At 53.7% G+C, this 14,278-nt stretch overlaps 1 protein-coding gene across 1 annotated transcript in view; it reads right to left on the bottom strand.

Moving 5' to 3' along the window:
• Nucleotides 1-944: 944 nt before the first annotated feature.
• Nucleotides 945-14,278, bottom strand: part of LOC138681014 (kelch domain-containing protein 3-like) — a 100,017-nt gene continuing 86,683 nt past the window's right edge. Inside the window, exons 10-15 of the mRNA XM_069768203.1 lie at nucleotides 5,884-6,016; nucleotides 5,601-5,667; nucleotides 4,537-4,641; nucleotides 4,028-4,102; nucleotides 3,834-3,951; nucleotides 945-1,217 (exon numbers count right to left, since the gene is read on the bottom strand). Of these exons, the coding sequence (XP_069624304.1) occupies nucleotides 1,084-1,217; nucleotides 3,834-3,951; nucleotides 4,028-4,102; nucleotides 4,537-4,641; nucleotides 5,601-5,667; nucleotides 5,884-6,016 (632 nt within the window). The 3' untranslated portion in view covers nucleotides 945-1,083. The remainder of the gene's footprint in view (nucleotides 1,218-3,833; nucleotides 3,952-4,027; nucleotides 4,103-4,536; nucleotides 4,642-5,600; nucleotides 5,668-5,883; nucleotides 6,017-14,278) is intronic.

Genomic DNA, 14,278 nt, shown 5'->3' with positions numbered 1-14,278 from the left:
TCTACTGCACCACATGCGGCTGCAGGAAGATCTACAGAAGACTCACATCAAGGGTGAGAGTCAGAGAGCAGATTATTATTATTGATGCAGCGAAGACTGTGGTCATCGATCTCGGAAGTAATCCCAAGACCTGTATGGTCTGTGGCATCGACGTCATTCATGGGGGCAACATCAAAAAAACTTTGCATCAAAGAAAGACTAAATGGATTGTTGAATTGGGAACCAGAACTCCCAATGTGTTAAATGAATCTCACGTGTCACTTCTTTCCCCTAACATGTATGGTTTTCTTTTAATATTTCTCAGCTTTATTGTTTTATTATTATTATTTTCCATTTATTTGTTGGTTGTCTTGTTCTGCACAGATCAAGCACCTTCCTATTAATTAAGTCCTCTTTGAATGCCTGGACTGGCACAACATCTATGACCTTCTGAACAGCTTATCTCCTAGATACGCACTCTGGATCTGTGCAATTTTCTCATCATGTCATCTTATTGCTGTATGTTCATCTGAGCCTCCTGAGCCCCCCGCCCAGCTTCGTACCGGCCCACGGTCCCAGCCCCCCGCCCAGCTCCATACCGGCCCACGGTCGCAGCCCCCCGCCCAGCTTCTACCGGCCCGCGGTCCCGGCTCCCCGCCCAGCTCCATAGCGGCCCGCGGTCCCGGCCCCCCGCCCAGCTCCATACCGGCCCGCGGTCCCGGCCCCCCGCCCAGCTCCATACCGGCCCGCGGTCCCGGCCCCCCGCCCAGCTCCATACCGGCCCGCGGTCCCGGCCCCCCGCCCAGCTCCATACCGGCCCGCAGTCCCGGCCCCCCGCCCAGCTCCATACCGGCCCGCAGCCCCGGCCCCCCGCCCAGCTCCATACCGGCCCGCAGTCCCAGCCCCTGCACAGCTCCAGAGCAGACAACAGCCTATCCATATGGGTTCACTTAATGTGCAGAGCTGAGAAGGCTCCACACCTGATGAGCATCACACGAGATGCAGTGATCAGAAGACACTCTCCCCCATCTGCTCATGTACACAGCCATAAATGTCCTAGAAGAGACTATGTGTGAGGGACGCAGGAGCAGCTAATCGGCACGGCTACTGCTGACTGGGAAGTCGTTTTCTGTCTTTAATGGAATTTCTCTTTCTCTTCTTACTCAGGAAATTCTCCACTTTTCCTTTTTTCTTCAGCTCTTGATATTTGTCTACAAGTTGCAGCTTCCGGATGTCACCTGCAGGCACAGCAGATAAAAGCAGGTTATTACAGACAAGGGACGGTGCAGCAGGCAGGAGCAGGTCATTACAGACAAGGGGTGGCGCAGCAGACAGGAGCAGGTCATTACAGACAAGGGACGGCTCAGAAGACAGGAGCAGGTCATTACAGACAAGGGGCGGCGCAGCAGACAGGAGCAGGTCATTACAGACAAGGGAAAGCGCAGCAGACAGGAGCAGGTCATTACAGACAAGGGACGGTTCAGAAGACAGGAGCAGGTCATTACAGACAAGGGGCGGCGCAGCAGACAGGAGCAGGTCATTACAGACAAGGGACGGCTCAGAAGACAGGAGCAGGTCATTACAGACAAGGGACGGTTCAGAAGACAGGAGCAGGTCATTACAGACAAGGGACGGTTCAGAAGACAGGAGCAGGTCATTACAGACAAGGGGCGGCGCAGCAGACAGGAGCAGGTCATTACAGACAAGGGACGGCTCAGAAGACAGGAGCAGGTCATTACAGACAAGGGGCGGCGCAGCAGACAGGAGCAGGTCATTACAGACAAGGGGCGGCGCAGCAGACAGGAGCAGGTCATTACAGACAAGGGAAAGCGCAGCAGACAGGAGCAGGTCATTACAGACAAGGGAAAGCGCAGCAGACAGGAGCAGATAAGGCTACTTTCACACTAGCGTCGGCCAGTCCCAATGCGTCGTACCGACGCATCCTGTGACAAAGCAGCACAACGGGGGCAGCGGATGCAGTTTTACAACGCATCCGCTGCCCCATTGTGAGTGGCGGGGAGGAGGGGGCGGAGTTCCGGCCGCGACGCACAAAAAAACGTTGCAAGCAACGTACGACGCTAGTGTGAAAGTAGCCTTACAGACAAGGGACAGCGCAGCAGGCAGGAGCAGATTACAGACAAGGGGCGGCGCAGCAGATAGAAGGATATTACAGACAAGGGACGGCGCAGCAGACAGGAGCAGATTACAGACAAGGGACAGCGCAGCAGACAGGAGCAGATTACAGACAAGGGACGGCGCAGCAGACAGGAGCAGGTCATTACAGACAAGGGACAGCGCAGCAGGCAGGAGCAGATTACATACAAGGGACAGCACAGCAGACAGGAGCAGATCATTACAGACAAGGGACAGCGCAGCAGGCAGGAGCAGATTACAGACAAGGGACAGCACAGCAGACAGGAGCAGATCATTACAGACAAGGAACAGCGCAGCAGACAGGAGCAGGTCATTACAGACAAGGGACGGCACAGCAGGCAGGAGCAGGTAATTAGACAAGGGGCGGTGCAGCATACAGGAGAAGGCTATTACAGACAAGGTGCAGAGCAGCAGATAATAATAATAATCTTTATTTTTATATAGCGCTAACATATTCCGCAGCGCTTTACAGTTTTTGCACACATTATCATCTCTGTCCCTGATGGGGCTCACAATCTAAATTCCCTATCGGTATGTCTTTGGAATGTGGGAGGAAACCGGAGAACCCGGAGGAAACCCACGCAAACACGGAGAGAACATACAAACTCTTTGCAGATGTTGTCCTGGGTGGGATTAGAACCCAGGACTGCAGCGCTGCAAGGCTGCTGTGCTAACCACTGCGCCACCGTGCTGCCCTCAGATAAAAGCAGGTTATTAACGACAAGGAGCAGAAGACAGAAGGGTATTACAGACTAGGTGCGGAGCAGCAGACAGGAGAAGGATATTACGGACAAGGGGCGGAGCAGCAGACAGGAGCAGATCATTACAGACAAGGGACGGCGCAGCAGATCATTACAGACAAGGGACGGCGCATCAGGCAGGAGCAGATTACAGTCAAAGGACTGCGCAGCAGACAGGAGCAGATTACAGACAAGGGACGGCGCAGCAGACAGAAGCAGATTACAGTCAAAGGACTGCGCAGCAGACAGGAGCAGATTACAGACAAGGGACGGCGCAGCAGACAGAAGCAGATTACAGTCAAAGGACTGCGCAGCAGGCAGGAGCAGGTCATTACAGACAAGGGACGGTGCAGCATACAGGAGTAGGCTATTACAGACAAGGTGCAGAGCAGCAGATAAAAGCAGGTTATTAAAGACAAGGTGCGGAGCAGAAGACAAAAGGATATTATGAACAAGGGGCGGAGCAGCAGACAGGAGCAGGTTATGACAGACAAGTGATGGGGCAGCGGACAGGAGAAGGGTATTACACAGGTTATTAAAGTCAAGGGATGGCGCAGCGGACAGGAGAAGGGTATTACAGGGCAGTGTGGACTTTTGAGCAGTACTGTATATTCTCAGCACGTATTGCACCATCCTGCTGATGTCACAAGAACCACGTTTCATGTAGACCTGTGACCGTGCTGGACAGAGGATAGGCCAAGGCTGCACCAAGATCCTGGGCATCTCCTCTGGACGGCATGCTCGGGAACTGCAGCTACCCCGCACTGAGACTCATGGGAGGGTTCTGGCTGCTGGGGGCATGTGGGGCAGATGATTACAGACGACCTACCTTAAGGCGGGGAGTCACCCAGGTGGGACACAGCTCAATAGTAGGACTCCACATAGCATTAGTTTCTCCTGGCAGCATAATCTAGATACTGGTGTAATATAATACCGCCATTGTTTTGTGACTGCACTCACTTTTCTTAAGGTAGAGTGGCTTCTTTCCCTGCTGGGCGCGTTCTCTCTGCTGCCTCTTGAACTCTGCCTCCTTTTCCCGGAGCCTCTGCTTCTGTTTTGCAGCTTTTTCTTGCTGATCCTAAATATGAACACAAACACCACTTAAGATTAGCTCTTGGGTTTCCTGGTCGCCGACCCCTAAAAATATTCCTTACCATCCTGAGCAACAACTTGGTCAGCTGCTCCCTTAAGGCTGGGTCACGAGTCTTCTGAAGTTTCTTCTCCAAAGTCTGTGAAAAGAGTGACAAGGATCAGCGAAGAAAGGAAAGATTGACACCCGCACAACAAGGCACCATATGGCCACGATGCTGGTTGTCAGGTGACAGCTTCTTATCGCTCATGGCTGTACTGTGCCTTCCGCAGCCACGTGGCAGTACCAGCAGAGAGCAGTCATCTCAGCTTCTATGTTCCAAACTGCAACCATGGTGGATGGGAAGAATATGCTGCATCAATGTCAGGAATATCTCCTTCTCAAACAGAAATCTCTTGCACCCAAAGAAGGGGTCGCTTGCAGAGTGAGCAGCCCCATGCTGGCCTGTCTCAGGCAGCTGCAACAACTCTTGACCTGCCCGCTCTCTGCTCAGGGAGATGCATTTCTGCATCTGCATTTTCCTCTCACACCCGGCCCTGACTAATCACTATCTTCTACATGTTAAAAAGTCACCTCCTTCTCCTTCTTCTTGATGTCGTCCAGGAACCCGTACGTCTTCTCAAAAATATCTGGTTTAAATTCTCCAGAGAGGTCGTCGAATCGAGGATCACGCTGCATCTAAAAAGAAAAGCACATGTTCTCTAGAGGTCCAGAGGGTGGCACAACAGTCCAAGGGGTAGCATATCAAGGGGTCCGTTCGTCCGTCCAGAAGGCGGCAAGTCAACGACGTCGGTCCAGAGGGCGGCAAGTCAACGACGTCGGTCCAGAGGGCGGCAAGTCAACGACGTCGGTCCAGAAGGCGGCAAGTCAACGACGTCGGTCCAGAAGGCGGCAAGTCAACGACGTCGGTCCAGAAGGGGGCAAGTCAACGACGTCAGTCCAGAAGGCGGCAAGTCAACGACGTCAGTCCAGAAGGCGGCAAGTCAACGACGTCAGTCCAGAAGGCGGCAAGTCAACGACGTCAGTCCAGAAGGCGGCAAGTCAACGACGTCAGTCCAGAAGGCGGCAAGTCAACGACGTCAGTCCAGAAGGCGGCAAGTCAACGACGTCAGTCCAGAAGGCGGCAAGTCAACGACGTCAGTCCAGAAGGCGGCAAGTCAACAACGTCAGTCCAGAAGGCGGCAAGTCAGCGACGTCAGCCCAGAAGGCGGCAAGTCAACGACGTCAGTCCAGAAGGCGGCAAGTCAACGACGTCAGTCCAGAAGGCGGCAAGTCAATAACGTCAGTTCAGAAGGTGGCAAGTCAGTGACGTCAGTCCAGAGGGCGGCACAGCAAGCAGATCTTGTGCTCAGACTACCTGGTTAGGAATGAGTTTAATACAGTCCACAAATGTCCGATCTACTGCAGAGTCGAGACTTCACCAGCATGTTTTATAGGGTGAATATGAGGAGTGTGGCCACATTCCTGACACATCCCACATTTCAGAGGGAGTGGAATAATGTATTATTTCTCCTGTGGGAGCTTTCCTCAGATCACAGATGAACACCCTGAGGCCAGCATGAGGTCAGGGAGACGTCTAACAAGTAGATCATACAAAGGATAAAACCCACTTAAGCATATAGCAAAAGACTTCTTACCCTTTTCCTGGCCGGGACCACCTTCCTCAGAAAAGGGACTGGTTTCTTAGAGGACATTTCTAAGGGTCTGAAAGCAGGAACATAAGATACACAATACATCATTTATATCAATATCACAAGTCCTAACCATAGAAATAACAGTGCAGTTTAGAGCAAGAACCCCTACATATAGTGTCACCACCGGACCTCAGCGGCTGAAGCCGGTAATGTAATCAGTATAAGGCGGCAACCACCTCGAATGTTACAGACAGGTAGAAGACCGGGTTAACTTCCCGACACTTACCTGCTCTTATCTGCTTTCATGCTATCAGCTGACGACTTTCCCTCTCGAGATCCTTGCACCACTTTGTAGAAAGCTTTAGTCCCCATTTTGTTCTTTACACTAATGATCTCCTCAAAAGACATTGCAGAAAAGTCTGAAGAGAAGATGAAAACATCAAAAGAAAAACTAGAAAACCCCAATGAAGAGAATAAAAACTAATAAGGGATGCAGAGAGCCCGACACAGAACAGCTGCAGAGGGACGCAGAGAGCCCGACACAGAACAGCTGCACAGAGGGACGCAGAGAGCCCGACACAGAACAGCTGCACAGAGGGACGCAGAGAGCCCGACACAGAACAGCTGCACAGAGGGACGCAGAGAGCCCGACACAGAACAGCTGCACAGAGGGACGCAGAGAGCCCGACACAGAACAGCTGCACAGAGGGACGCAGAGAGCCCAACACAGAACAGCTGCACAGAGGGACGCAGAGAGCCCGACACAGAACAGCTGCACAGAGTGACGCAGAGAGCCCAACACAGAACAGCTGCACAGAGGGACGCAGAGAGCCCGACACAGAACAGCTGCACAGAGGGACGCAGAGAGCCCGACACAGAACAGCTGCACAGAGGGACGCAGAGAGCCCGACACAGAACAGCTGCAAAGAGGGACGCAGAGAGCCCGACACAGAACAGCTGCAAAGAGGGACGCAGAGAGCCCGACACAGAACAGCTGCAAAGAGGGACGCAGAGAGCCCGACACAGAACAGCTGCAAAGAGGGACGCAGAGAGCCCGACACAGAACAGCTGCAAAGAGGGACGCAGAGAGCCCGACACAGAACAGCTGCACAGAGGGACGCAGAGAGCCCGACACAGAACAGCTGCAAAGAGGGACGCAGAGAGCCCGACACAGAACAGCTGCACAGAGGGACGCAGAGAGCCCGACACAGAACAGCTGCACAGAGGGACGCAGAGAGCCCGACACAGATCAGCTGCACAGAGGGACGCAGAGAGCCCGACACAGATCAGCTGCACAGAGGGATATAGAGACGCACAGATCAGCTGCACCAAGGGATGCGGAGGGGCCAGAGACATCAGCTGCACAGAGTGATGCAGAGGGGCCTGAGACACATCAGCTGCAGAGGGATGCAGAGGGGCCCAACACAGATCAGCTGCACAGAGGGACGCAGAGCCCGACACAGATCAGCTGCAGAGGGGCCCAACACAGATGAGCTGCACAGAGGGATGTGGAGGGGCCAGAGACATTAGCTGCACAGAAGGATTCAGAGCAGGATACACATTATATATGTATGGCATTCCCTTGCCAGATTGGACATCGCACACCTCACCTGTTGCCTGACTGGAAGCAGGGTCTTGTTCCCACTCTGTGTCAGTCTCGCTCTCAGTATCTGATCTCTCATGTTCTTGACTGCTGGAGTCTTCGGAGCTGTCAACTACCGGAGCCATCTTGTCTGTCCTAGGCCTGGTCTTATCCATCAGATCTGTTTTTGTAACTGGTCTCCAGCACGTCTCTGGGTTTGTGTGTGTAAAACAAACTATATGAGGATACAAGTGTAAAATCAAACCTACTCACCCAACTCACAGAGACCTCCAACCCAGATACTGACCCAAGAGCAGACTTCCCCAGCATCCTCATGGATGGGGATGAGGAGCCACGCAGACACGGATGGGGGATGAGGAACCAGGAAGACACGGATACGGATGAGGAGCCAGGCAGACACGGATGGGGATGAGGAGCCAGGCAGACACGGATGGGGATGAGGAGCTAGGCATACCCGGCTTATACTCGAGTCAATACGTTTTCCGTGGCACAGTTTCGGCTTATACAAAAGTACATACAGCATATGTGTGTGCGTCACGGCCATCTATATATCTATCTATTCTATGTGTCTATACCTATTCTGCTCTACTGTATCCTGTCAGCTCCTGCTGTGATTTTATTGAACGCGGCAGATGACTCGCCGGCTTTTCTTCTCTATCGAATGTATTGTACTCGTATGACTCTCGCCCGGTTTTTTCGTCCTGATATCGGATCCTTTTATTGCACACATGGGCATGAGCCCTTCGGATTCCTCTCAGCGCAGATTATCAGATCTTGGCCATGTAGACATCACAGCTAGGAGTAAGAGCCTTCTGTCATGGATCCCTTCTCCGTGGTGTCACTTATTCATCACGTGCCTGCTCACACACGTGACTTGGGGGTTGTGCCTGCAAGGGTTAATCTATCTCCCCACTCTCAGTCCAGCATTCAACCTCTGTCCTATGCTGTAATGGGAGCATAAATCACACACCGACCCAGGCCACACACCCGCTCATACACGCTGTCACCACTCACCGAACACAAGCGATGAGTCCCGGACTAATAATACTAATAAAAATATGTCTATCACTCATAAGGCTCACACTCCTTTAAGCTATGGATTCTTTAGAACATTCAAGGTTCAACTTGTTAAAAGTTTTATACTTTAATAGCTAAAAGTTCAATGCTTACAATAAGAAAAAGGTATAAAAATATGATAAAAGACATACAACTTATGCAAAACCGTGTCAAAATAAACAGGAGAAAAACTTACAGAAATCATCTAACTGGTAGTCTGCTTCTGCTCCCTGAGGGGGGGGGGGGGGGGTGAATGTAGTTGTGGAACACATCAGCTTCCCAGGCTGCTCTCACATGTGAACCTAATTCAGTCTGCAGCCTAAATTTATAACTTTGGCCTGAGGTCAGGTTTCTAGACTGGCCCCTCAGGCCAATATCATAACTGCTGCCTGTTTGATTGGGCCACGGACGCGCCCCCAATGAATATATTATTTTCTCTTGTGGAGAGGGTCTCGGATAGATTACCTCAGGCCGCAATTTAGCATCTCCCCTCCAAGACCTAGAAGGTGCCAAATGTTGCTTTTCTTTTCGGCCCTAGCTAGACCTCCTGGTGAGATCTGGAGACAGAATTTCTACTACTCCCACTATTCCCAAGGAAATACCTATTAACACCTAGGTGCGACTTGCCTTCAGGACAGATGTTACATTATCACTGGTCACACATATAACCCTAGACATATGTCCCTACACACAGAGATATATATATATATATATATATATATATATATACACACACACACACATTTCACCACACCTCCCTCCTTATGAACATGCATGGGGGTTGACTTACAGGTCAGCTCCCGAGCACGTATCTGGTTCTGCCCCACCCTGGCGAGACAGGCCATCGGCATTGCCATGATCAACTCCCTTCTTATGCTGAATTGTGAAATCATATTGCTGAAGTATCAAACTCCATCTAAGCAATTTCCCATTGTCCCCAACTACTCGGTTGAGCCAACTCAGTGGGTTATGATCCGTGATCACGGTGAAGTTGCGCCCATAGAGGTATGGTTGCAGCTTCTGCAGAGCCCACACAATTGCCAAACTTACTTTTTCAATGGTGGCATAAGCCACTTCTCTGGGCAGGAGTTTCCTTCCTGCTTAGGTACAGATGTCTACTTAGTTCCATGATGGTAAGGTATGATGCTTTAGCTAGCTGCTCTAACAGCTCATCTATCCTCAGCATGGGGTAGACCTCACATGTAGTCAGTACATTTAATTTCCTGTAGTCTACACAGAACCGGAGTTGGTGGAACACATCAGCTTCTCAGGCTGCCCTCACATGTGAACCCAATTCTCTGTCTGCAGCCTAAATTTATAACTTTGGTCTGAGATCACGTTTCTAGACCGGCCCCTCAGGCCAATATCATAACTGCCGCCTGTTTGATTGGGCCACGGCCCCAATGAATATATTATTTTCTCTTGTGGAGAGGTTCTCATGGATAGATTACCTCAGGCCGCAATTTAGCATCTCCCCTCCAAGACCTCAGAGGTGTCAAGTGTTCCTTTGTTCTTGGCCTTAGCCAGACCTCCTGGTGAGATCTGGAGAATTTCTACTAGTCCCAAGGAAGTACCTATTAACACCTAGGTGCGACTTGCCTTCAGGACAGATGTTACATTATCCCTAGACATATGTCCCTACACACATTTATATACCTTCCTTAGGGTACGATATTAAGCATCGAAGACTTAGTCCAGGATGGACAGAACCCATTCCATGTAGCCACCTCCGTTGTTTTTGGAGGATTTTTTCAGCTGATGACCCAGCAGATGCGGGCGCTTCCACCTCCCCGATGATTCTCCCCCACATGCCGCGGTCGGGCAGCTCTGGCCTGAGGTCACTTATGTGATCTACTCTTCTCAGTTCCCTCTTCTTTATTCCTATATAAAATGGCAGGATCCTATAGATAAATGACCCTTTAGTTTTGTAATTCGCCAAATGCTTGTCCACTAGCGCCCGCTGTCCAGCCACGGTCCATCCACTAGCGCCCGCTGTCCAGCCACGGTCCATCCACTAGCGCCCGCTGTCCAGCCACGGTCCATCCACTAGCGCCCGCTGTCCAGCCACGGTCCATCCACTAGCGCCCGCTGTCCAGCCACGGTCCATCCACTAGCGCCCGCTGTCCAGCCACGGTCCATCCACTAGCGCCCGCTGTCCAGCCACGGTCCATCCACTAGCGCCCGCTGTCCAGCCACGGTCCATCCACTAGCGCCCGCTGTCCAGCCATGGTCCACTAGTGCTTGGAGCATGCTCGGAACTGTGTACGAGTTGGTCTGTAACTGGCCGACCCTTCCCAAGGGTAATGGTGGGATGGCAGAGATGACATCTAATAACCATGTATAAGTATATAAGGGGACAATACAAATATCTCGCTGAGGATCTGTTTATACCAAGGAAGGTGACGGGCACAAGGGGGCATTCTTTGCGTCTGGAGGAGAGAAGGTTTTTCCACCAACATAGAAGAGGATTCTTTACTGTTAGGGCAGTGAGAATCTGGAATTGCTTGCCTGAGGAGGTGGTGATGGCGAACTCAGTCGAGGGGTTCAAGAGAGGCCTGGATGTCTTCCTGGAGCAGAACAATATTGTATCATACAATTATTAGGTTCTGTAGAAGGACGTAGATCTGGGGATTTATTATGATGGAATATAGGCTGAACTGGATGGATAAATGTCTTTTTTCGGCCTTACTAACTATGTTACTATGTTACATCACGGATATCGGTGTCGGTTTTACTATATCCCAATAATTCTGGATTCTCGGATTTTGATGGAACAGTTATCAAATTTCCATCAGACTCTTACAGCAAACTCACGGGACAGGGACGCTGGGGGGGGGCACTTACTTATCACACAGGACGCTGGGGGGGGGGCACTTATCACACAGGACCCTGGGTGGGGGCACCTATCACACAGGACGCTGGGGGGGGGGGCACTTACTTATCACACAGGACGCTGGGGGGGGCACTTACTTATCACACAGGACGCTAGGGGGGGCACTTACTTATCACACAGGACGGAGGGGGGGCACTTACTTATCACAGGACGGAGGGGGGGCACTTATCACACAGGACGCTGGGGGGGGCACTTATCACACAGGACGCTGGGTGGGGGGCACTTATCACACAGGACCCTGGGTGGGGGCACTTATCACACAGGACGCTGGGGGGGGCACTTACTTATCACACAGGACGGAGGGGGGGCACTTACTTATCACACAGGACGGTAGGGGTGCACTTATCACACAGGACGGAGGGGGGCACTTACTTATCACACAGGACGGAGGGGGGGCACTTACTTATCACACAGGACGGAGGGGGGGCACTTACTTATCACACAGGACGGTAGGGGTGCACTTATCACACAGGACGGAGGGGGGCACTTACTTATCACAGGACGGAGGGGGGGCACTTATCACACGGGACGGAGGGGGGCACTTATCACACGGGACGGGGGGGGCACTTATCACACAGGATGGGGGGGCTTATCACACAGGACGGTAGGGGGGCACTTACTTATCACACAGGACGGAGGGGGGGCACTTACTTATCACACAGGACGGAGGGGGGGCACTTACTTATCACACGGGACGGAGGGGGCACTTATCACACGGGACGGGGGGGGCACTTATCACACGGGACGGGGGGGCACTTATCACACGGGACGGGGGGGGCACTTATCACACGGGACGGAGGGGGGGCACTTATCACACGGGACGGAGGGGGGGAACTTACTTATCACACAGGACGGAGGGGGGGCTCTTACTTATCACACAGGACGGAGGGGGGGCACTTACTTATCACACGGGATGGAGGGGGGGCACTTACTTATCACACAGGACGGAGGGGGGGCACTTACTTATCACACAGGACGGTAGGGGTGCACTTATCACACAGGACGGAGGGGGGCACTTACTTATCACACAGGACGGAGGGGGGGCACTTACTTATCACACAGGACGGAGGGGGGCACTTACTTATCACAGGACGGAGGGGGGGCACTTATCACACGGGACGGAGGGGGGCACTTATCACACGGGACGGGGGGGGCACTTATCACACAGGATGGGGGGGGGGCTTATCACACGGGACGGGGGGCACTTATCACACAGGATGGGGGGGCTTATCACACAGGACGGTAGGGGGGCACTTACTTATCACACGGGACGGAGGGGGCACTTATCACACGGGACGGGGGGGGCACTTATCACACGGGACGGGGGGGGCACTTATCACACGGGACGGGGGGGGCACTTATCACACGGGACGGGGGGGGCACTTATCACACGGGACGGAGGGGGCACTTATCACACGGGACGGAGGGGGGGCACTTATCACACAGGACGGAGGGGCACTTATCACACGGGACGGGGGGGGGCTTATCACACGGGACGGGGGGGCACTTATCACACAGGATGGGGGGGGGCTTATCACACGGGATGGGGGGCTTATCACACAGGACGGGGGGGGCACTTATCACACGGGACGGGGGGGGGCACTTATCACACGGGACGGGGGGGGGCACTTATCACACGGGATGGGGGGGGGCACTTATCACACGGGACGGGGGGGCACTTATCACACGGAACGGGGGGGCACTTATCACACGGGACGGGGGGCACTTACTTATCACACGGGACGGAGGGGGGGCACTTATCACACGGGACGGAGGGGGGCACTTATCACACGGGACGGAGGGGGGCACTTATCACACGGGACGGAGGGGGGCACTTATCACACGGGACGGGGGGGGCACTTATCACACAGGATGGGGGGGGCTTATCACACGGGACGGGGGGCACTTATCACACAGGACGGGGGGGCTTATCACACAGGACGGTAGGGGGGCACTTACTTATCACACAGGACGGAGGGGGGGCACTTATCACACAGGACGGAGGGGGGGCACTTATCACACAGGACGGAGGGGGGGCACTTATCACACAGGACGGGGGGGGGGCACTTATCACACGGGACGGAGGGGGGGCACTTATCACACGGGATGGAGGGGGGGCACTTACTTATCACACAGGACGGAGGGGGGGCACTTACTTATCACACAGGACGGTAGGGGTGCACTTATCACACAGGACGGAGGGGGGCACTTACTTATCACACAGGACGGAGGGGGGGCACTTACTTATCACACAGGACGGAGGGGGGGCACTTACTTATCACACAGGACGGAGGGGGGCACTTACTTATCATAGGACGGAGGGGGGGCACTTATCACACGGGACGGGGGGGCACTTATCACACGGGACGGGGGGGGGCTTATCACACGGGACGGGGGGGCACTTATCACACAGGGTGGGGGGGGCTTATCACACGGGACGGGGGGGCTTATCACACGGGACGGGGGGCACTTATCACACGGGACGGGGGGGCACTTATCACACGGGACGGGGGGGGCACTTATCACACGGGATGGGGGGGAGCTTATCACACAGGACGGTAGGGGGGCACTTACTTATCACACAGGACGGAGGGGGCACTTATCACACGGGACGGAGGGGGGCACTTATCACACGGGACGGGGGGGCACTTACTTATCACACAGGACGCTGGGTGGGGGGCACTTATCACACAGGACGGAGGGGGGGCACTTACTTATCACACAGGATGGAGGGGGGGCACTTACTTATCACACAGGACGGTAGGGGTGCACTTACTTATCACACAGGACAGAGGGGGGCACTTACTTATCACACAGGACGGAGGGGGGCACTTATCACACAGGACGGAGGGGGGGCACTTACTTATCACACAGGACGGAGGGGGGCACTTACTTATCACACAGGACGGAGGGGGGCACTTATCACACGGGACGGGGGGGGCACTTATCACACGGGATGGGGGGGGGGCTTATCACACAGGATGGGGGGGCACTTATCACACGGGACGGGGGGCACTTATCACACGGGACGGGGGGGGCTTATCACACAGGACGGTAGGGGGGCACTTACTTATCACACAGGACGGAGGGGGGGCACTTACTTATCACACAGGACGGAGGGGGGGCACT

The sequence above is a fragment of the Ranitomeya imitator genome, chromosome 5, assembly GCF_032444005.1.
Source record: "Ranitomeya imitator isolate aRanImi1 chromosome 5, aRanImi1.pri, whole genome shotgun sequence".
Lineage (NCBI taxonomy): Eukaryota > Metazoa > Chordata > Amphibia > Anura > Dendrobatidae > Ranitomeya > Ranitomeya imitator.
This window is presented reverse-complemented; position numbering and strand designations above follow the sequence as displayed.